We start from the raw sequence: 23,287 nt of genomic DNA, 5'->3' as shown, positions 1-23,287 counted from the left end.
GGGTGTGTAAAACCCGACACCTGGTATTCATGAACTAAAAGCACAGCACTCCCACCTCTGTGGGGTATTTTAGGTCGTCTTTCCCCCGTGATTCTGGTAACGAAACACGAAATCGCCGATATTGGTGGGGGAGATTTAAGAGGCTACCTTGGATTGTTGTGGTGTTTCAATCCAAAATATTGTTTGCTTGATGATCCAAGTGGCTGACATGAGGATGAAACAAATGGCGGTCTTTGTTTTCTCCTCAAATTTAATTTCAGTCATCTTTCTTGGTGGCTGAGAGTCAGTTTTTCAGAGGATCATGCTATTTGTCGCTTACTGGTTTTGATGAGCAGAGAATGATGTATTTTATGTATTTCTTAGAATCTATAATAACTTTTAGGCTTCATCTGAATTACATCAAATGAAGTGGTCTTTGTCATGCCGGTTAGATTCAGCATTATGAAACAACACATTCTACCATCTTCTTACTCAGTGCTGTATTTCCAATGCTTCTGGGCTATTTTGTGTCAAATACTTCTGGATCCTCTAAGGTTTTATCTAAGTGTGTTAAAACTGATTTTCTGTGGTGTCTGTTGCAGCACAGTTCTTTTGTGAGATTAGAAAAGTTTGTGAAGACTCTTTGGATAAGAGCCTTTTTCTTTTCAAGGCTTAGATCCATTACTGAATTTTGCCAGATAACACCTTGAAAAAGAAGCCTACTCTCCCATGCCATGTACGAGCACAAGTAAATGACAAGTTTATAGAATAGCATCCATTAGATCGACTGAAAAATAATAGACTTTACAGGCAGCTTGACCTAAGACCCTTACGGCTGAAAAGCAGCGTGCTTTAGTTTTCAGCATCTTTTTCACTAACTAGAGAAGGTCCAGCACAGTCACTAATAGGGACAGCAGATATTACAAGAGAAAAGTTGCATTTTGAATGAGGTGGTGTCTTCAGCTTTCATCTCAAAGGAGCAGAGAGCACATGTGTAGGTGAGGAAGGCAGCAGAGACTGAGATCAGCAGGATCGTTTTTAGAGAGCTTTGGCATGTTTGACTTTCAACCGTAGTAGGTCAGCTGTGTGTGGACTTGTTGGTTGGCCTTATGGCTCAGTCTGAACCAGCTGATCCACTTGAATGTGTAAATTCTTGCTCATTGTCACATCCCGCTTTGGCCCAAGGAAAGATGACTCTCTCAGTCATTCTGTTCCTCACATTATATATGCTCTGTGGAGCAAGACACACCAAGTTGCCAGAGACCTGACCCTCTAGAGAGGTAGCTGCGGCTTTCAGCTGCTTGCAAGAGCTTGTGTTTTCTACTGAGCTCAGAGAGAAGGAAGAGCACGTTCTCTGCCTGGATGTGAAACATGTTTGTTAACTCCTGGGTGACAAACTGGGTAAAAACCCAACCAACCCACCCACCCCCCCCCGATAACTAGATTTTGCAACCATTTTCTGTGGAGTGACACTATAACTAAACTGGAGACATTTTTCATGCTTAGGAATGAACTGAAGGTTATTTTGGCTTCTACTGGAATTTTATGCTTGTTTTTAGATACATCTTTATAAATACAGAGCTGTACTTACTGTAGATAATGTCCTAAAAAGCTGTCACTGCTGCCATTACACATTGCAAAATGGAATTTAAAGATTGGAATTTTCAATTTGACCTCATAGTTCTAGATGTCCACTTCCTCCTGAAAATTCAATTCAAGTTTTAAAAATCGTAGCCCCAAAGGAGTTCTCTAGATTGTAGTCTGGAAGTGGTGCTCTTAGTTTCAGCAAATGAAAGCTGTGTTCCACATACGTTTTTCTTTCTCCATCGTCTTTTATCAAGTCATTAAAAATGTGTTCAACATAAGGGCTGTGATGTAAACACTCATTTTGAACTTAAGTAATAGTGAAAAATGGCCAAAACAAACGTTCGCAATTAGCAGCAGTAGTTCAGCTGGTGTGAAAGTTTATCGGTCTACAATTACCCACAGGCACATTTCTTTTAAGATGGGTGTAAATACTAATTGCAAACATCTGTGCACTTGTTTTTTTTATCGGCAGCAAAGCCAATTCCTTCTTGAGCTTTTTCCGAACTGCTGCTCCTGCTGATTTGTCGGTCTCTATTGCTGCATTCCAGTCCCCCCACTTGTCAGCTCAGTCTGTAACTGACACCTTGAGTCCCTTGAAGAGACCAGACCTGGGCAGGAATCCTCTTGTTTGATGAAGATCGGTGAAAATAAACCTTTCTCTCCAGTATCGTTACTTGTTTCTTCATTTACATAACAGTGTACTGGCTCATGCCAAAGATTGCTGTAGCCCGGTATCCTGTCTCCTGTAGTGCCAGGGCAATCCTGTACTGATATGTCCCTCAATAAGAATGGACACAAACAGCTATAGTAAAACCTTTTTGTTCCTATTTGGGCAGTGATTCGGAGAAATGAAAATAGTGAAGTAAAAGCTTTTTGTCTTCCTTTCAAGAGAGCATACTCGGATACATCAGCATTAAGAGACAGTCTGGCATTTTCAGAGAATTTTTTCACTTGGCTTTTCCCCTTTGTTTTTCTTCTTCCTTTTTTTTTTTTTTTTTTTTGTTCCTCTCAAAGATACAGGAAGTGTCCTGTACTTGAAATAATATTTGAGCTATGAGCAGTATTCTGCTCAAATTGGAGTTCCTGCTTGCTCAAACTCTTATGTAGCTGAAGCAGGCACAAATTATTTTTAAATAATCTGTTATTCCTATTAAAACCTCACCTTCAGTTTGCATTTTGTGTTGCTTTTTTCATTTTACATAGTCCTCCTTCATGTGTTTCAGCAAATGAGTATACAGAATGGAACGTTGTTGCATAAAAGCACTTAAGAAGGGATTGTTGTTGTCATATCAAGCATCCAAAGAAAAACAAGCTTTTCTTTGTATGGAATTCGTACAAAGAGGCTGCCTGGTAACACTGACAAACAGGAAACTTAACAGATTTTTATAGCTCTTGAAAAGAGTCACAAACCTTGGGTTTGTCTGGCTGATGCTGGAAATGAAGAAGTTCAGAGACTTAACTTGTCAGTCGTGGCTTTGTAAACTGGTCTGGTGACCTACAACAGTTTAAAAAAAAAAAAAGGGAAAAAAAGAAACCACTAGATTAATTATTTCACTAAATCACAAATAGGATGGACTGGCAAAGCCATGCAAGGGAGCTGTAAGAAAAGCAGTTCTACAATCCCGTTATGAAACCTGCACAGCAGTAGATGTGGAAAGCAAATAAATGAATTAGTCTTTTTAGTTCTGAATTGCCAAGCAAGAGATGAGAATCAAATTAGTTTTAGTGGTAGAGTTAATACGTGAAGGTGGACCTGTTATTTGAGGTGGGGCCATTTGTTGAGGGGTAAGAAGAGTATTTCCATGCGTTTTACCTCCACGCTGAATTGTGTTTTCAAGTTCATGTAACGCTTCGTGATCAGTGATCTCTGAGGAACTGACACAGGCACTTACACTACGAGCCGTATGACAAAACCTAGTTATGGGTTCATCGTGTTCAAAAGCAGGATTAATCCTTACAGCATTTTCTGAATTGCAGCTGTTGAGAGTAGGACTTCTACAATGCAGAACATTTTTGTTTAGGTGAGATTTTAAATTGCAAAAGAAAAAAGGAATATTTTGAAATGTGAAGAAAAAAAGATCGTGAGCAGCTTACTGCAAATTAGAGTTTCTTTTGCTTTTTCTTCTTAACTTAATAATAAAAATGATGAAAAGAAAAACAAGGCTTAGTAAGCCAAGAATGAGAGGTTTAAAAATGAAGGGTTGTATGGGTTCTGGAGCAAATTTTGCACAGCGCTGTCCTTGGTAAAGCTCGTGTCTACGTACAGGGCATCTAAAACGGGGAGAGGAAGAGAAAAATATACAGAACTTGAAGGCAGAAAATACTGAGTACCTCAAATGAAAGCAAAGGAAAATCTGCAATGAAATATGAACAGAGTATTCCCAATACAATTTATTGTTGTGTGTCTGTATGAAATAATGTGGCTGATAATAGAGGAAAGAAAATCTTAGATTCATGAGAGTGAGTGTTAGACAAAAAGACACCAATACATTTCTTAGCAAACCTACACATTTGAAGGAAATTACGCATTTGAAACATCTCTGACAAATTTCTAGCCCCACAGGTGAAGTTGAAATAACATTTGTGGTTTAAGACCTTAGAAGTTCAGGTGTGTTTTGGAGTAATGATGTCAAACACACATCTTTGAAGCCTATACGCTGTTTATTGGTGATTTGAATCTGAGTAGTGAGGTCTGAAATGGGAGTTTTAGTACAAATGGCTCCTTTTACAGCAGGGGAGAAGATTGCCATATCTTACATGAGAACACAGGGCTTCCAGTTAGAACCACGCTAGTTCTTCCACTGAGTATATTCACAAGCAAAACAAGTGCAAACAAATTCACAAAGCAGAAGCAAATAATAGGCCATAATTTTCTCTCTACAGACTCTACAGGTTTGCACGAGCTGTCAGCTCAGCTGAGACTGGTGGTAAGTTTGTGTGTTTGTAACTTGCTCTACTTCACAAAAAGCTTCATTTATTATTTTTATTACTTTTATCATTTCAGTGATGGTTTGGTTATTGCTGTGCATCAAGCCAGGGCTTTTCTGAAATGGAAAGGGGTTATTTTCCTTAGTGCATTGGTCTTGGAGGAGTAGGCTATGCCCTTTGCTACTTGAGCAGAGTTTTGAAGAGGCCTTCTTTAGCTCATGGGCTGATTTCTAGTACAAAGTACTGCAGCTGCACTGCTGGGACTCTGCAAGTCAGGAATTTAGCAGTAACTGCAGTAAATTCAGTATAATCTTCTATTACCATTTCTGTGATGCCCACTGCAGAAAATGAATTATAGCAGTTATGTTGTTACAGTGAAATTATCATATGAATAATTTGCTCAGTCTTATTTTTTGATGTTAATCCTAAATATACAAGAAGATGTATCATTAACCTAGTTAAGAGAGAATGAACAAGTGCAAGAATTGTAACTTGCTTCTCGCTTGTATACACGGCTGTGAACTACCGTGTGCCAGGCTGGTATACAGAGGTTCACAAAATGCTCTGGATAGTTTACTCTTACAATGAGATGAAACCTGCTACTTTTAAAAGAGAATTAATACGTTCAAGTTCTCAGTATTGGCTTGACATAATTTCATGTAAAAATCCTTAGGGAATGTGTCTGCAGTTACGTGGAGCTGCTGATCTTCAAGTCTTTCCCAGAAAGCCCTGAAAGCAGCCTTAACTTTCACGTGCTGTATTGGGCAGTCTGTAGTCAGAATAGTGTCCATAGGTGTGTTTTTAAGAATACAGATTTCCTTGTTAATACAACTTAGAAAGAAAGAATAATTTCTTAAAATACTACTATGTAATCAATAGCAGAACCATGAATGTGTCATTTCATTTTTCCAAGTTGTATTTGGAAATCTGAAGAGTGCATGGTTTTGTACTTGTCATCTCTGCCAATGATGCTGAATTTGTAATAAATTTCTAAAGCATCTCTAAAAAAATAACTGGATCATGACGCTCCATGTGTACCAACAGGCAGAAATGGATTTATCCATAGCGAGAATATTTATACTGAAAAAAGGTATTGCAATATAGCTTAAAGTGTCTGAATACGGAGGTCTTGGCTTATTAGCATAGTTTATGCTGTTGAAAAGTGTATACTCAGCCCTGCTTGTTCATGCAATAGACATTTCAGGGGTCCTCTAACAGAGTTCATGTTAAGGACCGCTTATTTACCTGCAGACAGCTCCTCTTCCGGGAACTAACTCACATTTCCCACCATTGACGCACAGATGGGGTTCCAACTCGCACAGGCTGCGACAGGGTAATCCGTCTTGGCTTGCGTAACCAGGTTTACAAAGGCAGTCAGCCTCTTTTGTCCACTCGTTCATTATGCATTCGGAAAAGTCGTCACACGCCATGAATTTGCATGGGTCTGCCTGATCAGCTGTAAAGGATGAGTAAATCATTAATTGGTGCATTACCCGGAACGTAACTTGGCAGGACTCGTGGCAGTTAGAGAAAACAATTTCAAACAACAATGAGAAAAAACAAATTTTTCTCATTTACTGGCCTCCTACTTGTGCATGTTAATAGGAGGATATAGTCTAGCGTAAAAGGACATACATCCCTGCTGTAGATGACGCAGCAAGCATGCACGCTTATATTTACTTGTACATTTGTTTACCCCATCACTGCAATGTCATGTTCATCTCACTGACAAGGATCTTCACGTTTGGATATTTTTATCCTTTTTTAGCTGTAAGTGCTAGTTTTATACTCATGGATACTATGTGACAACTGTGCATATGTGTAAGAAGTAGTTTTGACTATAATCATCTTAAGCGCATAATTTAGGACATGTCAAGGGGAAGGAATTAGATTATTGAATATTGCACAATACTATGAGGACTGCAACCTAGAAGTACTGGCACTGTCTAGAGAAAACACGTGCTTGCAGAGATTTTTTGGAAGTGATGTGTTAGCATTGGGAAAACTTGCCTGCACCCCCCCCCCCAAATATTAGTAAGGGATGCTTCTGTGAGATTAAAGGAAAAGGATTCTGCTGATGTTTGTAGGAAGTTAGCATTGGGAAAGCCTGCCTGCACCCCCCCCCCCAAATATTAGTAAGGGATGCTTCTGTGAGATTAAAGGAAAAGGATTCTGCTGATGTTTGTAGGAAGGCCCAAATCAGAGACAGCTTAAAGTTCGAACTTCATCTGTCACACAAGTCTACTCCTTTCTCATTCTCTGCTTCTAACTAGAAACGGAAAAAAAGACCCAGAAGGTGTCGTTTTAACTCGGTGCTCAGCCCAGCTGTGTGCTGATGGGGTGACAAGGAGAAGGGCTGCATCCACCAATCTGATCTCATGGAGGCAGTTTCCTACATTCTATGGGGTGAAGCCCTTAGATAGAAGGCAAAAGATGAGAAAAAGACAGGGGAATGCAAATTCTCTTCTCTCCAGCAAACAGTTTGAATAAGACGTATGAATCCAGAAAGGCCAAAAAAACCAAAAAGAGAGAGTGTACAAAGACAAGAAAGGAGAGCACGAAGAAGGACATGAGAGCAGATGTACAGATATGAGCTGGGCTACGCAGGACAGCAGATCTTGAATCACCGGACCTGTTCAAAGGAAATTTGCACATGCAGTCTTAGCTGTAGAGAGGAACTTGGTCCAAGATCTGATCTATAGAAATCACCTAAACCGGCCCATTTTCATTATAGAATTATAGAGTCATCTAGGTTGGAAGGGACCTTTAAGATTGAGTCCAACCATCAATCTAACACTGCCAAAACCACCACTAAACCATGTCCCTCAGCACTACATCTACACATCTTTTAAATACCTCCAGGGATGGTGACTCGATCACTTCCCTGGGCAGCCTGTTCCAATGCTTAACAACCCTTTCTGTGAAGAATTTTTTCCTCATATTCAATCTAAACCTTCCATGGCGCAACTTGAAGCCATTTCATCTTGTCCTATCAGTTGTTACTTGGGAGAAGAGATCGACCCCCACCTCGCTACAACCTCCTTTCAGGTAGCTGTAGAGAGCGATAAGGTCTCCCCTCAGCCTCCTTTTCTCCAGCCTAAACAACCCCAGTTTCCTCAGCCGTTCCTCATAAGACTTGTTCTCCAGACCCCTCACCAGCTTCATTGCCCTTCTCTGGACACTCTCCAGCACCTCAATGTCTTTCTTGTAGTGAGGGGCCCAAAACTGAACACAGTACTGGAGGCGGGGCCTCACCAGTGCCGAGTAGAGGAAGATGATCACTTCCCTAGTCCTGCTGGCCACACTATTCCTGTGCGCGCTTAAGACGAAAAATCTGTAGTTTATAAAGAAGATTCATATTGGATATTGCAGCTAGTGCCTGTAGGTACTAGCTGGGCTGAGAATTTTCTTCTGGAGCCACTTGATGGCCCTAGATGTTCCGTAATACTAATTTCAATGAAAAATGAGCATTGCATTCTTTATAGTAGTACTGGAAATCTCAGACACACATTAGGATACACTTAACTGGTAGAAATTTATCCGTTAGAGCTGTTCACTTTTAACCCGTCTGTAATTCTATGGCTAGTTCCTCTTTTTTTTTTTTTCTTTTTCTTTTTTTTTTTTTAAATTTAAGACTAGTCAGTTTTAGTGCGCTCAATTTCCCTTTGCTGTATGCAATGTGCATCTTAATTTGGTATCTGCTTTGCTCCTGGACTGTAAATGTATGTGCATGTAAACTCTAACAACTGGGCATCAAAGTAATACAATAAATGACAAGGTAACTTTATTGCCAGGCAAACCCTTGCTTATATGTAAAAAAAATATCCCAAGCACTTTGCTCTGGTCATTGATACTACTGAGTAGGAGTTACAAAGTTTAGTCTAATGAAACATGAACCACTGGCAAATCAAAAACAGATATTAGCTCTTCCAGATTCTTTTCTTATCCCACACAGAATTGCACTCCAAGCAAAAGCACTTCTGAAGGAAAAATGGTTAACAAAAGAGTTTGTATGATTGACTAATTGATTAAACCAGTAACAGCTGCATAACTGCATGTCTCCTGAAAGTCTCTCCCCAGTTTTGATAGTCACAGTTTTTACCTTTATAGTAGTGGAAACAAGATTGATACTGCCAGTCAGGAGACACAGGCTCTGCCTAAGCATTACCCTGGGCCATGTGCTACAGCCCTGCAGTTTTCAGAAGCTGAAAGGTCTCAGTGTGTTTCTATTTGACAAGTAGAGTTTGGCATGAGCATTTCACTGGGGTAGAGGGTCATTATTTTTTTTTTCTTATAGTATTTCATTTTCCTTAGCAAAGTGTTGGGCTATGTACCTGCTATACTCCGTCATCTTTTCTGTCTTCACTTTGTTTAGATTACAAACAAACAAACAAAAAAAGGATGCGGGTATTTTTAAAAGCCCACTGTGTTATTCTTTACAGTATCATTTATGACCAATGCAGTCAGCCCTTTTGCAGCTGCTGAGTCTTCATATTTATTTTGGACTGTCAGTTCCCATCAGTGTTTCGATTTGGTATAACATTATTACCACTAGATGGCTCTTACTTTCACAATAAATAGGAATTTGCTTAAATTACCTTAATTTACTAATAACATTGAGTTTTTTGTTTGTTGGTGGTTTTTTTTTTTTTTTATTGTTCTGAAGTGAAAAGACAGTAGGGCTTTGAAACACCTGTATGGAAAAATACTGGCTTTCTAAACATAATTTCTTCTATTTTGACATTTTACTACTGCTTATAAGGCTTGAAAGAACGGCTCTCAGCAAACTCATTGTGATATTGTTTTCTTGAATTAATGGGGAAATACCACATCAGTAAAGCATCTGATATAGATGAAGATGAAAGAATTTAAATTTTTCTGTGTTTGCATTTTAGCAACTTTCTCATTTTAATTTTTATTTAATGAATATTTACTACCAAAGCAGAAAATGTGTGGTAGCCCAAAGTTCAGTCTTTCTAGTGAACTCATTTAATACTTTTATTCAGCAAAGCATCAGTTTATCAGGGCGGTATTTGAAAGTTTCACTACTGTGATTTTGTTAACTTTCTTTACCACACACTACCTATGCTTTTGGTGGCTACAAGGAGATACAAAAAATGAAAACAGATTAGAAACTGCCTGCATGAAGAGTAAATGGATTTTTGTTTTGGAATTTTCAGAGATCTGTACATAAAAAGACAAATTAACCAAAACTGCTTGAGGCATCTGCATGCTAAGGGATTGGGATCTTTCTTTTCCATGCCAGTGGACCTTCCAGCAGTATGGTAGTGTCCAGACATGCAGTTACTGACTTTCTACTGTTTAACAAAGGCTACAGACTTGCAGACTTATTTGAAATTTATTACATCAGGAGGGGTGCTGGAATTACAAATCTATGGAGTGCTACATATAGCAATGCTCTGGTCAGTGAGTATCTGTAGAACCCAATTATTCCTAGAAATTGTCTGTCTTGAACTCTATAGTCCTTTAAAAATAGATTTAATGATGCCCGAAACTGTGGTTTGCTTAAAAAATTGCAAAAAACACCACAAATTATGTTTACATACTCTGACTTATACAAACTTTGCATCTTTCCTGTAAACTGCACGTGAACATTCATTATACCTGTCTTCGCCCAGCCCTTATTCTAGAGAGCTTTTAGTTCCCTGTAGTTTGCCCTGGAAAGTAGTTGGTGTACACGCATAGACCAACACCTCCACCCGGCATTTCGTTATAGTATGAAAATATGCCTGCAGATAGTTGAATTCGCAATATCTTGGTTTTTCTCATTACTCCTGCTCACTGGGAGGCTATTGCTAATAACGTCATTTCCAAAACTGTAATCCTCCTGAAGCTGTAACAATCTGGAAAAGATTATCTGCTGGGTTTGGGGTTTGCGCGTACATTACTAATGCAATCTTACCTGGCTCGATATCCAGGGAATAGCTGTCAATCTCCAAATTGAGGCGCTGGGCTGCAGCATCACAGAAATCTTCCAAAACGCAGTGTACTGCTTCTGTGATATTGTATGGCACTGTCCTGGCAAATTTCATTTTGCTATTCACAATCACGCTTCCATTCCTGAAGTTAAGTATTTCCAGGTGCTTAAAACCTGTGAGGTTGGACTGAAGGTATGGAAGTAGCTGCAAAACAGAAAGTTGCCTTTATTTTAACTTACTGTCAATGTCTACCTGCTATTAATTTCTCTTACAGTCACTTTTCATTATCAAGTATGCATGTCGCACGCTTTATTTCTCTGAATTTAATGCAAATGTTAAACTCCACCACCAAATTCACTTTTCTGTTTAGCACTATCTTCTTCTGGACTTTTGCGTCTTTCTCAATAATGTATTGAGATGGATGGGCAGCAATTTCCCCTGTAATGAAATGCACAGCAGTTGGGGAGTTTATTCATCTGGAAGAAAAAAAAATTCACCTCACTCGAAAGCCAACTTTAATTATTTTCAAACATTCAATCCAGGCAGGTTAGGGCATAGCATAATAGGCATGTTACTGAGCTGACCTGCTGCCCTATTGTACCCATCGAGAAAATCCATATCTAATCACATTCCCCCTGCTAAGCTATGATATATTTTAAAAGGCCTATTTTTAAATCCAGCATGTAGACACAAGCCTTAGATGTAATCAGCACTGCTATACTGCTGACGTGAATCTAAGAAAAAGCCGAATAAATGACATGCCAGGCATATATCTGGAGTCTCTTGAACAAGCAAAAACTTTCATCGCTGACTTCATAAAATCTTTCTTCATACCCTGACAGCATTCCAGGCTTATGGATCCTTTAAAAATAGAGCTTATCAGACTGAGTTGTGGTAGGGTCTGATATTGTTAAACTGCTGTGCTCTTCAGTGTAGTTCCTTAAACTGTGCCTGACTATTGCGTATGTTGTTCAAGTTGATTTTCACCCACCAATTGCATGAACTGTTGTTCTAGTGCTTTGTATTCTGTCGAACTCCTATTGAAGAGGTCATCAGAAAAGTGCATGTTGGTTACCCTCAGGCTGAAGAAAACCACTAGCTCTTTGCCTTTGGCTGCGGTTGTCATGGAGCTGGTAGTTACATACTTAAGCGTAGGAGCTGGGGTGGCTTCTGCAGGCTCAGTGGTCAGCACTGAGATATAACCACTGCCATGCTCCACTTCATCCAGTGCTGCTGTGCTCATCACACCGACGTGATCTAACTCGGCAGCGATATCCTGCACTCCCGTCTCGGTGCCATCGGGAGGAACGCTCTCAGATGTGGGCACCAAGGAATCCGGTACTTCAAGGGACTGTTCGATGATCTGAGAGTGGCTGTGGGATGGGCTGGTTGCCACAGGCAGTGGTGCTGTTTGGTGTGATGGTTGCACATCTGTAATAACATCTTCAGGCTGCGTGGTAGAGATATCACTTGAACCAATAAAGAAAGGCAACGTTTCGTAAGTGCTGGCTGTAACTAAAATGTCATTGCCTGATGATTCTGGTTCATCCATGATCTTAACTGCTGCAGAAAAATAGAGGAGAAAAAAATAGCTATTTTGGAAACAAGCATAAAAAGCATCAAGCATGGAAACAACACGTATATTGTATTTCCACTGAAGCATTTTTAAAAGCAGGCTTTAATACTGTCTAAACATGAAAATGTTATTTCCATAACCAAGGAAGAACTACTGGAATAAAACACCTCATTCACATGTTTGAGTGATGAAATTTCTGTGGGTGCTGTGTTTAAATAATAATTACGCTTGGTAAATATTTCCTGAGCCATTCCAAAGCGCAATACTTGTTCCGAAGGTACATAATCACACTGTCAGTTTATACTGACTGAAAGAGTAGACTGCAGTTTTGAGCTGTCTGCTTGGATCAGTTGTATGCTAGAGTCACTGTTCCCTTCTGCGAGAGGTTAAAGCTATTATTTGCCAGTAATCATAAAACGTGGTTAAGAAAATCAGTATAGCCTCTTCAGATGCCAACTGTGTCAATTTACCTAAAAGACAACAGCACTAGTGAAAACAAATTCAAACCTTAAGAAATCATCTGCTTCACCTGAAGCAGCCATTTGATCCAGATGCTGAACTTTTATGAGGTCCCTGCTGGGACCTAGGATGTGTGGATCTAGGATGTGTGATAGCTGTAGCTGAAATCCAAATCTAAAGGGTGATGAATGAGACTCTGAATTTGGCTTGCAGCTACCTGTCCACAATGACTTCACAGAAAATGATGGCCTCCACGCAACAGACATCAACCCAAGCTGACAGCTTTGTCATTTTTCAGTGATATGCTTATGTGGGCTCTTCACACAGGACTTTTAGCAGCCCCCTGCAGGCAAAATCACTTATCAGCTGACCGGAAATAAGTTTTTCTCCGGTTGGTGAACCCTGTGCATTAATTTCCTCCCAGTGGCCAATGAAAGTACTAAGGGAGAGAAAACTTTTGCAGAGAATGTTGACTGAAGGAGGTGGCAACTATCCTGTCCATGGCATAGGAGTTGCCCATGCGTGTTCTTTGTGTCCCTTTCCATTTCCTTACTTCTAGAAAAATGCGGCCCAATCTTCTGCTTATTGTATTGCTTGTTTTAGGAACAAATGTACATTTTCAACAAAGAAAAGCTTAATACAAGATAGCTGTCTGTTTTCTTGACACTGTTAATTTAACAGCACATACTAGCTCTTTGCTTCCCCCCTGCAGATACAATGCCTTGCTCTAACGTGTATTATTTTCAATATAGCCATATATATAGCCCCATTCTGCTAAGTTGACCACATTTCTCAAAACAGCAAAGAAATTCTCTAAGGCACGGTACATGATTTTGCTAGAATTAGATGCTTTAAAAGAATTTTCTCCCACCTGGTTACCACTTTACATAAACTTATCTTAAGAGCTGCTACATACTTTTTCCCCCTTTATAATTTGTTTTATTATGTATGCTGTAGTAGCTATATGGTGATTCAGTAATAGTAGTGTAAAGCGAAAACTAAAACACATGCTAATAAAATAAATTAATAATATAAAAAAATTAAATAGCACCATATAAAATATCTATATAAAATTTATATAAAAGCAATAAATAGTATCAATAGTAGTAAAATAAGTAACACACATAATAGACTGACCAGTGGATAAACTATTAGAGCAGGTCATGAGAGAGCTAGATCACAGAATCACAGAATTTTCAGAGTTGGAAGGGACCTCTAGAGATCATCTAGTCCAACTCCCCTGCCAAAGCAGGATTGCCCAGAGCACATTACTCAGGACTGCATCCAGGCGGGTCTTGAAAATCTCCAGAGAAGGGGACTCCACAACCTCCCTGGGCAGCCTGTGCCAGTGCTCTGTCACCCAAACTGTAAAGAAGTTTTTCCGTGTGTTGGAACGGAACTTCCTATGTTCCAACTTGTGCCCATTGCCCCTCGTCCTGTCACTGGGAACCACTGAGAAGAGTCTGGCTCCATCCTCCTTCAACCCACCCTTTAGATATTTGTAAGCAATAATAAGGTCTCTCCTCAGCCTTCTCTTCTCCAGGCTAAAGAGTCCCAGCTCTCTCAGCCTTTCCTCATAAGGGAGATGCTCCAATCCCTCAATCATCTTGGTTGCCCTTCGTTGGACTCTCTCCAGCAGTTCCCTGTCCCTCTTGAACTGGGGAGCCCAAAACTGGACACAGTATTCCAGTTGTGGCCTCACCAGTGCCGAGTAGAGGGGGAGAATGACCTCCTTTGACCTACTGGTCACACTCTTCCCTATGCAGCCCAGGATTCCATTGGCCTTTTTGGCAGCAAGGGCACATTGCTGGCTCATGGATAATTTACTGTCTACCAGGACCCCCAGATCCCTCTCCTCAGAACTGTTTCCCAGCAGGTCCACCCCTAACCTATACTGGTGCTTACCATTCTTCCTCCCCAGGTGCAGGACCTTGCACTTGCTTTTGTTGAACCTCATTAGGTTCCTCTCTGCCCAGCTCTCCAGCCTGTCCAGGTCCCGCTGGATGGCAGTGCGGCCCTCTGGAGTGTCAGCCACCCCTCCGAGTTTGGTATCATCAGTGAACTTGCTGAGGATACACTCTGTCCCCTCATCCAGGTCATTAATGAATATATTGAACAAAATTGGACCGAGTATTGACCCCTGGGGGACACCACTGGTTACAGGCCTCCAGCTAGACTTCGTGCCACTGATCACAACCCTCTGAGTCCTGTCACACAGCCAGCTCTCAATCCACCTCGCTGTCACCTCATCTAGCCCACACTTCCACACCTTCCTAATGAGGATGTTATGGGACACAGCGTCAAAAGCCTTTTGCTTTTTGGTTCTGCTTCAAGCTCCTCGGGAGGCTTAAGAATATGCCTTTGCATCTCACTTCTCTCTTCTTACTTCTAGGAGGCATTTAAAAGTGAGATGCATCCTCTAAGCCAGTCATCTTTGCTTCCTTTTTAGTCAATAGACAGACATATATCTCACTTGAAGAAAACCATCCTAACATATGCCAAATCACTTGATGTGCCTATGTCTTTCTGTTGACTTCAGAACATACACAACAAATTTATGTAAGATTTTCACCTTACACAGTTTCTGTTATCTAAATCAATCTCTTCAGCTCCTTGTAGCATTATCGAGGTTCACTGATTTCTCTGAGATGCTCAAGTAGCTTAAGTGTGCCCAGGTGGCCAAGAAGGCCAATGGCATCCTAGCCTGTATCAGGAATAGTGTGGTGAGCAGGACTAGGGAACTGATCGTCCCCCTGTACTCGGCACTGGTGGGGCCCCACCTCAAGTACTGTGTTCAGTTTTGGACCCCTCACTACAAGAAAGACATTGAGGCACTGCAGCATGTCCAGAGAAGGACAATAAAGCTGATGAGGGGTCTGGAGCACAGGTCTTATGAGAAAATGGCTGAGGGAACTGGAGTTGTTCAGCCTTGATAAAAGGAGGCTTAGGGGAGACCTTATTGCTCTCTACAACTACCTGAAAGGAGGTGGTAGTGAGGTGGGGGTCTGTCTCTTTTCCCAAATAACAGGCAATAGGACAAGAGGAAATGGCCTCAAGTTGTGCCATGGGAGCTTTAGATTTGATTGGAAAAATGTCTTCACAGAAAGGGTTATCAAACATTGGAACAGGTTGTGCAGGGAAGTGGTTGAGTCACCATCCCTGGAGGTATTTAAAAGATGGGTAGAAGAGGTGTTTAGGGACATGGGCTTGGCAGCGCTAGGTTAGTGGTTGGACTTGATGATCTTAACATGCCCTTCCAACCTAAACAATTCTACGATTCTATGATTCTAAGTATTGGACTGATAAGGAGTATTAAAGTTTTTTGAAAAAGGGAAACACATGCTGTTGTGTCGTAGTTTGACGTTACCAGCAGGACAGTGTGGTTCTGGCTCTGGTGACGGGTTTGTGAGTTTACTCTGGAATACCAGTAACATGGTGTTACTGGAGTGTTCCTCCTCCCACTCTCAGTTCTGAGGTTTTACATTTGTTACAAGTATTTTTTATGCCTTGGCTAAGGGAAGAACTAGTTGGGGTTTTTTTGTCTGTTCCGTGGGGAAGTGAACTTCTAGAAACAATTTCCCAAAATATCCTAGATACTCTGAAGCAAAACTCCTCAGATAAAGAAGCCTGGAAGGCTCATTACTGCATCTGCTTAGATTTATACAGTCATTACATCAGTAACTAGTGCAAATGTTATTCCATTACAAATAAACCTGTCTGAAAGCACAATATATTTTAAGACTGTTTTTAACAGGTATTAAGTAACAGATGCTAACATTGTATTTCAGCAAGGTACTGACGAATATCAGACAAATTCTTGCTAGAACAGAGTTTATCACAGCAGCAGTGCATGTTCTCATAGCTATGCATGAAAAAGCATTGTAGAAACAAGGAGATGTGGACTACACTGATGGGGTAATCAGGGAAAGGACACCTTCCACATTTGCTGTTTTCTGGATGCACAAAATATTGCAAGTTTGTAAGGCAACTGCCTGGCAAGATGCTCTCCCTCTTTTGAAGACCAGGTTATTAGCTGCTGTTACATTTTTTTGCAGGATTCCTGTTATCTTGCAGCTTGAAGTAGAGCAACCATCAAAGACAGGTCCCAAACTGTCCTGGACAGCCGATCATGATGGATGAGCATTTTGTTATACTTTGGCACATTGGAACAAATCAGTAGAAGCTGGGTGCTGCCAAGGTTTTCCAGAGACCAGGGAAGGCAACTGCAAAGCAGCGGCATGCCACAGGGCATGCTTATTTTGCCCTTAACACTAGCTGGCTGATGGTAAGTTTTTATTGAAGATCACTCATCTCTGTCAATATTTAATATCCCTTTCCTATATTGGACAAGGCAAATTTTTATAGTCAGTTTTGTTGCATTCATCTGCATGCATGAAAACATCTACCCCAAGTGCCTCATTTTAACTGGCAGAATATTTGGAAACCAGAACGATTTAGATGACAAAAATTCCCACTTGATAAGAGACCGTTTTTCACCTATTTTTGGTTTGATGTTTAGGGTCGAGTTCTAATAGCATTTATATGGGTAGTGAATTCACTGAAATCAATGGAACTGTGGTAGCAGAAAACCTGAGCAAGTGAGATCAAGATATTTGGATTTGCCCTGAGGATCAGGAGTGCTCCGAGGATCAGGAGTGCCCTCAGGGAAAAGCTTTCTGCCGGATTAAAAAATAGTTCCTTACCTTTCACATGATGAGCTCCTCCTACCTCCCTCCCACATCCTCAGTGGTTGTTCAGAACCAATGTGTACAAAATAATAAACGAGCTTAGAGTACTGGTGATTCTGGAAAAGACTGATGTACAGTGCAAATATAAAGCATCTATGTTGGATATGATGCAGAAAAAGACCAAGCGCTGCATTCTCCTTTACGGCAAGGCCAGACTGCGGTGATCTGGAAGCACAACAGGACCATGGAGTGGGTGCAGCAAATTGCCATTTAAACTGGCACAGTTGTGCAGTCTCCTTTCATTTGTTGCGATATGTAATTTGCACTGCTGACAGTATAATACAAGGGCTACAGTTCTAGTCCCTCCAGTCCTAGAGAGCAGCCAAAAGAGAACAGCAAAGTACTGTGTGGAACCCGGGGTTGTGCATGCCCCATGTAACACCAAATGCTGCACCAGAGCTTGATGCTTTAATACTTCATCGAGAACCTGAAATGCTTTCCTCTTGTCATGTCCTCGTGTTTCTTGTGTAATCAAGGATACGGACAGATTAGAAAAACAAAGCCTAGTGATGTTCTCTGTTTACAAAGCTCTTGCTGTTACTTGTTACACTGATAAGGAGTGAGAGTCACTTATTAGTTAAGGGAACTCAGAACAGATTTCTTAGCATTAGTGCTTGAGGCATTAATGCAGGATGATCTACTGATGGGATGAACCCGCAGCTCCACAGAACAGCCTTCTCTCAGCACGACAGCATACACTCAAGCATATGATCATGATGGTATTTGTTTGGCAGATTATATTTTAGAAAGAGGCAACTATAGGAGCAAGAAGTACTGAAACGGCTTTGAAATTGCAACAAGTTTGAAGCAAAATAGCCATACATATATTACACATTTGACATACAGCTGTGTATATGTGTGTGTATATATATATATAAATATAGTCTATACATAGACTATAAAGGTCTTCTGGCATCCTCTTATTACAAGCAAAGTAACTTAAAAGGCCTTGAGGGCATACCAAGATGATCTCTGTGCACGTATCACCTGTTTTCATAAGCTGCCAATTCTTATCAGTCACCGTCTGTGGCTGAGACGGACAGTGATGGACCACAGAGGTGGTGTCAGTCCCTTGCAATGGGAAAAGAAACAGGCTCACCAAAAAGACTGCTGAGTGCTTAATGAAGCACAGCACCAGTCCTGAACCCAGCAGCTTCTGACCCCTTCAGTGGGTTGCATTTTGTCTAAAGTGTGTCATGTTGGTGCTGCAAGACATGCCTACGCAAGTCACATGCTGAAATCAGCAGTAAAATGATTTGGAACTGGTTTTGCCAAACTTTTCCACTGGCTACATGAAACACTGATAAAAATCAATCCTAAGGAGTTAAAAACTATGGATGAAACAAAGCAGACCTAGACATTTGGAATGAAAAGAAAAAATACCCTTTGCATTTAAAATATTGGGTTAGACTAAATAGAAGAAAGAAATTATTTACTATGAGGGTGGTGAAACACCGGAACAGGATGCCCAGAGAGGCTGTGCAAGACCCATCCGTGGAAACATTCAAGGTCAGGTTGGACGTGGCTCTGAACAACCTGATCTATCTGAAGATGTCCCTGCTCATTGCAGGGGAGTTGGACTAGGTGATCTTTAAAGGTCCCTTCCAACCCAAACTATTCTATGATTCTGTGATTCTATATGCGCATATATATAAAATTTGGAAATGGAGCACAAAATACACTTAAACTGGTCCATCATAAAGCAATTATTTGTAAAAGTTCACCCAGTTTGCCCTGTAGATGAGATTTTTACAGCAGAAGGCTATAGAAAACACAGGCAATTATTTTATGAAACCTCTAAAAGTACAAACACTGAAGATTTAGACATTATTAATCTCAGAATATTTAATTTCAGCATACAGTTTGGTCTACAACACTATCATTCAGTTTTTTTTAGGGAACCCACAGAGAGCAACAAAGAAGCTGCTGAACTCAAATATACCCCCAGAGTAACCATATTGAAGGTTAAAGAGTGACATGGAATGAAAAACTACTGGCAGCAATAAAAAACCTCAACTCCAACTCCCAGCCACCACTTACCCTCCCACAAAGATGTTCACTGAACTCTCCAGATGTTTTTTTGTATCGCTATGACAAGGCAGGACAATATTGTACTGAGGAGAGTTTTATATCTAAAATTAAACGGCTGTTGGCAAAGATGTGTAAACACTAAATTAAGAGGCAATTTCCTGGGTGCATTGCTATATTAAATCTTTGTAAAAAGATTGCTGTATGCAGGCATTTACTCCCAACTGCGGGAGTAAAACACAGAGGTTTGAGTTATCAGGAAAAATCAACTGCCATTTCAACAACTTTATTTTAGGTATCTAATTAGTTGGTCCTCTTATATTTTTTTAAGTGCGGAAAACCCTCTTAACTGGCCATGAATAAGGAATTATTGTTTGGGAAAGGTCGAATTGTCATGAGACACTTTTCTAGTGGGTTTGCATTAATAAGCAGGCCCAGGAGGTTATACATTAAGAGGTCCTGGCATTTCATTTCATTCATGAACTTAATAAGCACTGACATTTCCTATTGGCAATAGACAAATCTTCCAAGTCCACTGACAGATATTTTCTGTATATGGAATTTACAGTATTACAATATTTATGTATGTATTTGTGTACATGCTGGCGGAAAAAAATAACTAACGAGGGAGAAAGTGTGCGATTAGGAGACTGGTCCATAACGCATAGTAAGAATCTCCTTATGGGCAGCTCTGCTGATGTAAATACCAGGTAGACTGGTACAGCACGTAGCTGGATTCAAATTTACATATTTTGTTGGTCCCTGAAATGCCATGAAATCCCTGGATGCAGGACTGTTGTGTACAAATAGAGAAAGTGTTGAATTTGTGTTTCAGGTCCTTCATTTTTAACTAGGGCACAAGTAAGATGAGGATTAAGAGAATTAAGAGAAGATCATTAACCTAACCTGTCACACCAAATGTCTCGCAGCACATAATTACTGATTAAGTTTGTCTTTGTAACTGTAAGGCCAAGCCAGAAGAAGCAGAATGATCTATAGCTGTCATTTTGTCCATCTCTCCAAGAAGCCAGGTTCAGTGTCCAGTGAAAACAACAGAACGCCTTCTCCACTGGCCCCAGTGAACCTCAGTTCACTGGGAGCAAAACCCATCTCTTCTCCATCTCCAGTCATCAAAGTTCTTGTATCTCTTGGCCTTTTTTCCTTAGCATCCTCCATGAAATTTTTTGAGTAGTCTAATTTTTCACAGAGCAGCCCGATAGCTGCAGCTCCACCACTATGTAGTGCTCTCCATAACTTATATGAAAAGCCTTCAGTTTAGTCTGAAAATTTTCATAGCTTGCAGCTGTGCTTCATCATCATGTTCTCACCACCAGAGATGCAAATAAATGTCATTCTGACATGAGGTCACCAGAGGAATATTTTCTATCCTAATAAAATACTACTTAGTAATGATCTTCTTTCGTTATTCTCAGAACAATTCAGCTCTACCTGACAATTTCAAAACTAAGAGGCTAACATAAAATTTGCAAAATCAAGACCTGAAAAGCTAAAAGACTGTAGAATGTTCATTATGAAATAATCCTCCAAGAGTGCTTCTTTAGCTGGGCTCCACACACTGCCATCAAGGCCCGCTTTTCTATTTGGTAACAGCTAGATAAGCTGGACAACCCTGTTTTATTGACTTTCATGCTTAGCTGACTAATTTGATCAGGGCAACAGACTGTGTTTGATTCGGGATGTTTCCTCCCAAACAGAGTTACAACGTGGTCCTCATCTCACTTTGGGATTTTTACCATGATTTTTTTTTTGGAGGTCTGTAGTATTATGTATTTCTTTAATGACTGAAGAAATAAAAAGCAAAGAATTCTTCACTTGTTCCTCAAAGACCCATAAAGATTTAGTGTAAATCATTAAGAACAAAGCCAAGCCCTGACTACTTTTACTCCCCTGCAATTTTTTTCTCAGTGCAGCTAATTATGCCTGAAAGTAGCAGAATGATGCAGATCACAACAGTCTGACTACCCATAAGCTTTTCACTGATGTAAATTAGCTGGTCTTACTCAACTCACACAAAGCTTCCAGTGCAGAGAAAGAATTCCCTTTATGGAATGTCTTAGGGTTAATATTTTTATTGATCCACAAGCTCTCCTATCCTTCATGGAAGTCAGTCAATAGCAAAAGGGTGCCACATCTGCCATGTTTCATCACTGAACCTGTAATAGCCCTCTGAAATATTAGTTTCTTGGGTGATTACAAATTCTTTTTTTCTTTGATTACCATTTTCACATGCATTGGCCAATGCATGGCTGAAAAATAGTGATTCAGCTTGCCATTTTCTGTTTTATTGAGGACTTACTTTATTTCAATTAGCTATCTGCTAATGGTTATCTCATTAAAGCTTTTTGCATGTTTTTTTGAGTAAGCCTATTTCTCTAAAGCATTGAAGTAATGCAATAAATACGTATAATATTTGATTTTTTTTTTAACTTTTTCAGCTTCAAAGTAGTCATTTAAGTGCAACAGGTGGAAATACAATAGATGATACACAATTAATTGGGCAAGCTTACTTTATAGGCTTGTGTCAAATTCATGTACTGAGAGACTTGACTGTTAAATTTTAATGACTGTCTTTGGCATTCTGTTGTTTCAGCAGTTCTAAAGGGTTAAACATTTCAGAAACACACAAGTACTTTGAACATTACGGGCATAGCTGATGTTTAAAGGATGCCCAAATCTCTGAGTAGCAATGTTTGACCTCATTCTGCACTGAAACTACGCAATGGAAGTATTTAAGGAAAGAGACTGGAGAGCAGTCAGTGATAATCTGTAAAACCTGGGCCTGAACCATCATCCCACTACAAACACTCCACTGACTTCAAGAGCTGCTGCACCTAGTTATGGTGACTGTTCTGCCTCTCTAAGTTAAGACTCAGAAAAGATGCAGAAACATCCATTTGCCTCAGCACTCTTCTGACTACAGCAGAAGAAAAGTCAGTATTTCCATATTAATTGCTTTAGGCAGTTAACAGTATTCACACTTGTAATTAAGGGATTATAAAGTTGGATATTAATGCAGTATTCCTGTGTTTTATAAGAGTACTAAACAGATGGGTGTATAAAGAGATACCTTGTATGGACAGTAGGTCAGTGGTAGGTTATTTCCATAACATGACAAGTCACTTTTACCATTTACAGAACCTTTACCTCATCTGCTACTGAGGTTGCCAGATAAAAGGACATTCTAGTGCTCAAGTGCTCTAGAAGTCATTTTTCTGATTAAAGTCCTCACTAAAGAAATTATGCAACCGAGATTAGAAGAGTCTTGAGAAACAGGGTAATTAGTAAGTACATTTACAATGAAAACATGTTAAAAGTGCCAGAGGCCGCTGTGACTATTATTTGTTGTAAGCTATTGTGTATTGAAGTTCTGCACTATTTGCTACCATAGTAAAATCATATTAAAATGTATCTTAAACACGTAAGACACCTTGCTAAACTGAGAAGTCTGGACTTGACTGGTATTCACATCAATGAACTAAACAGAGAAGCAAAACTGAGCAGCAGTGAATTTGCAAATATGAATACACTTCTATAAAAGAATGGAATCAAAGCTGAGTAAGAAACATCTTGCTTAAAACCATAGCTTCAGGAGTCTTACTCCCTTATGCCCGCTGTTGACTGGTCTACAATTAAATTTGAAAAATTTTATTTTGTGAGTTTAAAATAATGAAGTCTGTGTGAAAATAACCTACAGCTTTACAAACACCTGGAAACATAAAGAAGGATCCATCTAAATCATAGAATCATAGAATCATAGAATGGTTTAGGTTGGAAAGGACCTTGAAGATCATCGAGCTCCAACCCCCCTGCCATGGGCAGGGACACCTCCCACTAGACCAGGTTGCCCAAGGCCTTGGTCCAGTCTGGCCTTGAACACCTCCAGGGATGGGGCCTCGACAACCTCTCTGGGGAACCTGTTCCAGTGCCTTACCACCCTTAAAGTGAAAAACTTCTTCCTAATATTTAATCTAAACCTGCCTCTTCCAGTTTAAAGCCATTCCCCCTCATCCTATCCCTACATG

General features: G+C 40.1%; 1 protein-coding gene across 1 annotated transcript in view; it reads right to left on the bottom strand.

Annotated features, from left to right (window-relative positions):
* Positions 1-3,021: 3,021 nt before the first annotated feature.
* Positions 3,022-23,287, bottom strand: part of IMPG1 (interphotoreceptor matrix proteoglycan 1) — a 66,206-nt gene continuing 45,940 nt past the window's right edge. Inside the window, exons 13-16 of the mRNA XM_009895754.1 lie at positions 11,425-11,996; positions 10,418-10,637; positions 5,740-5,950; positions 3,022-3,061 (exon numbers count right to left, since the gene is read on the bottom strand). Of these exons, the coding sequence (XP_009894056.1) occupies positions 3,022-3,061; positions 5,740-5,950; positions 10,418-10,637; positions 11,425-11,996 (1,043 nt within the window). The remainder of the gene's footprint in view (positions 3,062-5,739; positions 5,951-10,417; positions 10,638-11,424; positions 11,997-23,287) is intronic.

Source organism: Charadrius vociferus, unplaced genomic scaffold (assembly GCF_000708025.1).
Source record: "Charadrius vociferus isolate BGI_N301 unplaced genomic scaffold, ASM70802v2 scaffold362, whole genome shotgun sequence".
Classification (NCBI taxonomy): Eukaryota; Metazoa; Chordata; class Aves; order Charadriiformes; family Charadriidae; genus Charadrius; species Charadrius vociferus.
Note: the sequence above shows the minus strand (reverse complement) of the source record. Positions and strands in the feature narration are given on the sequence as shown.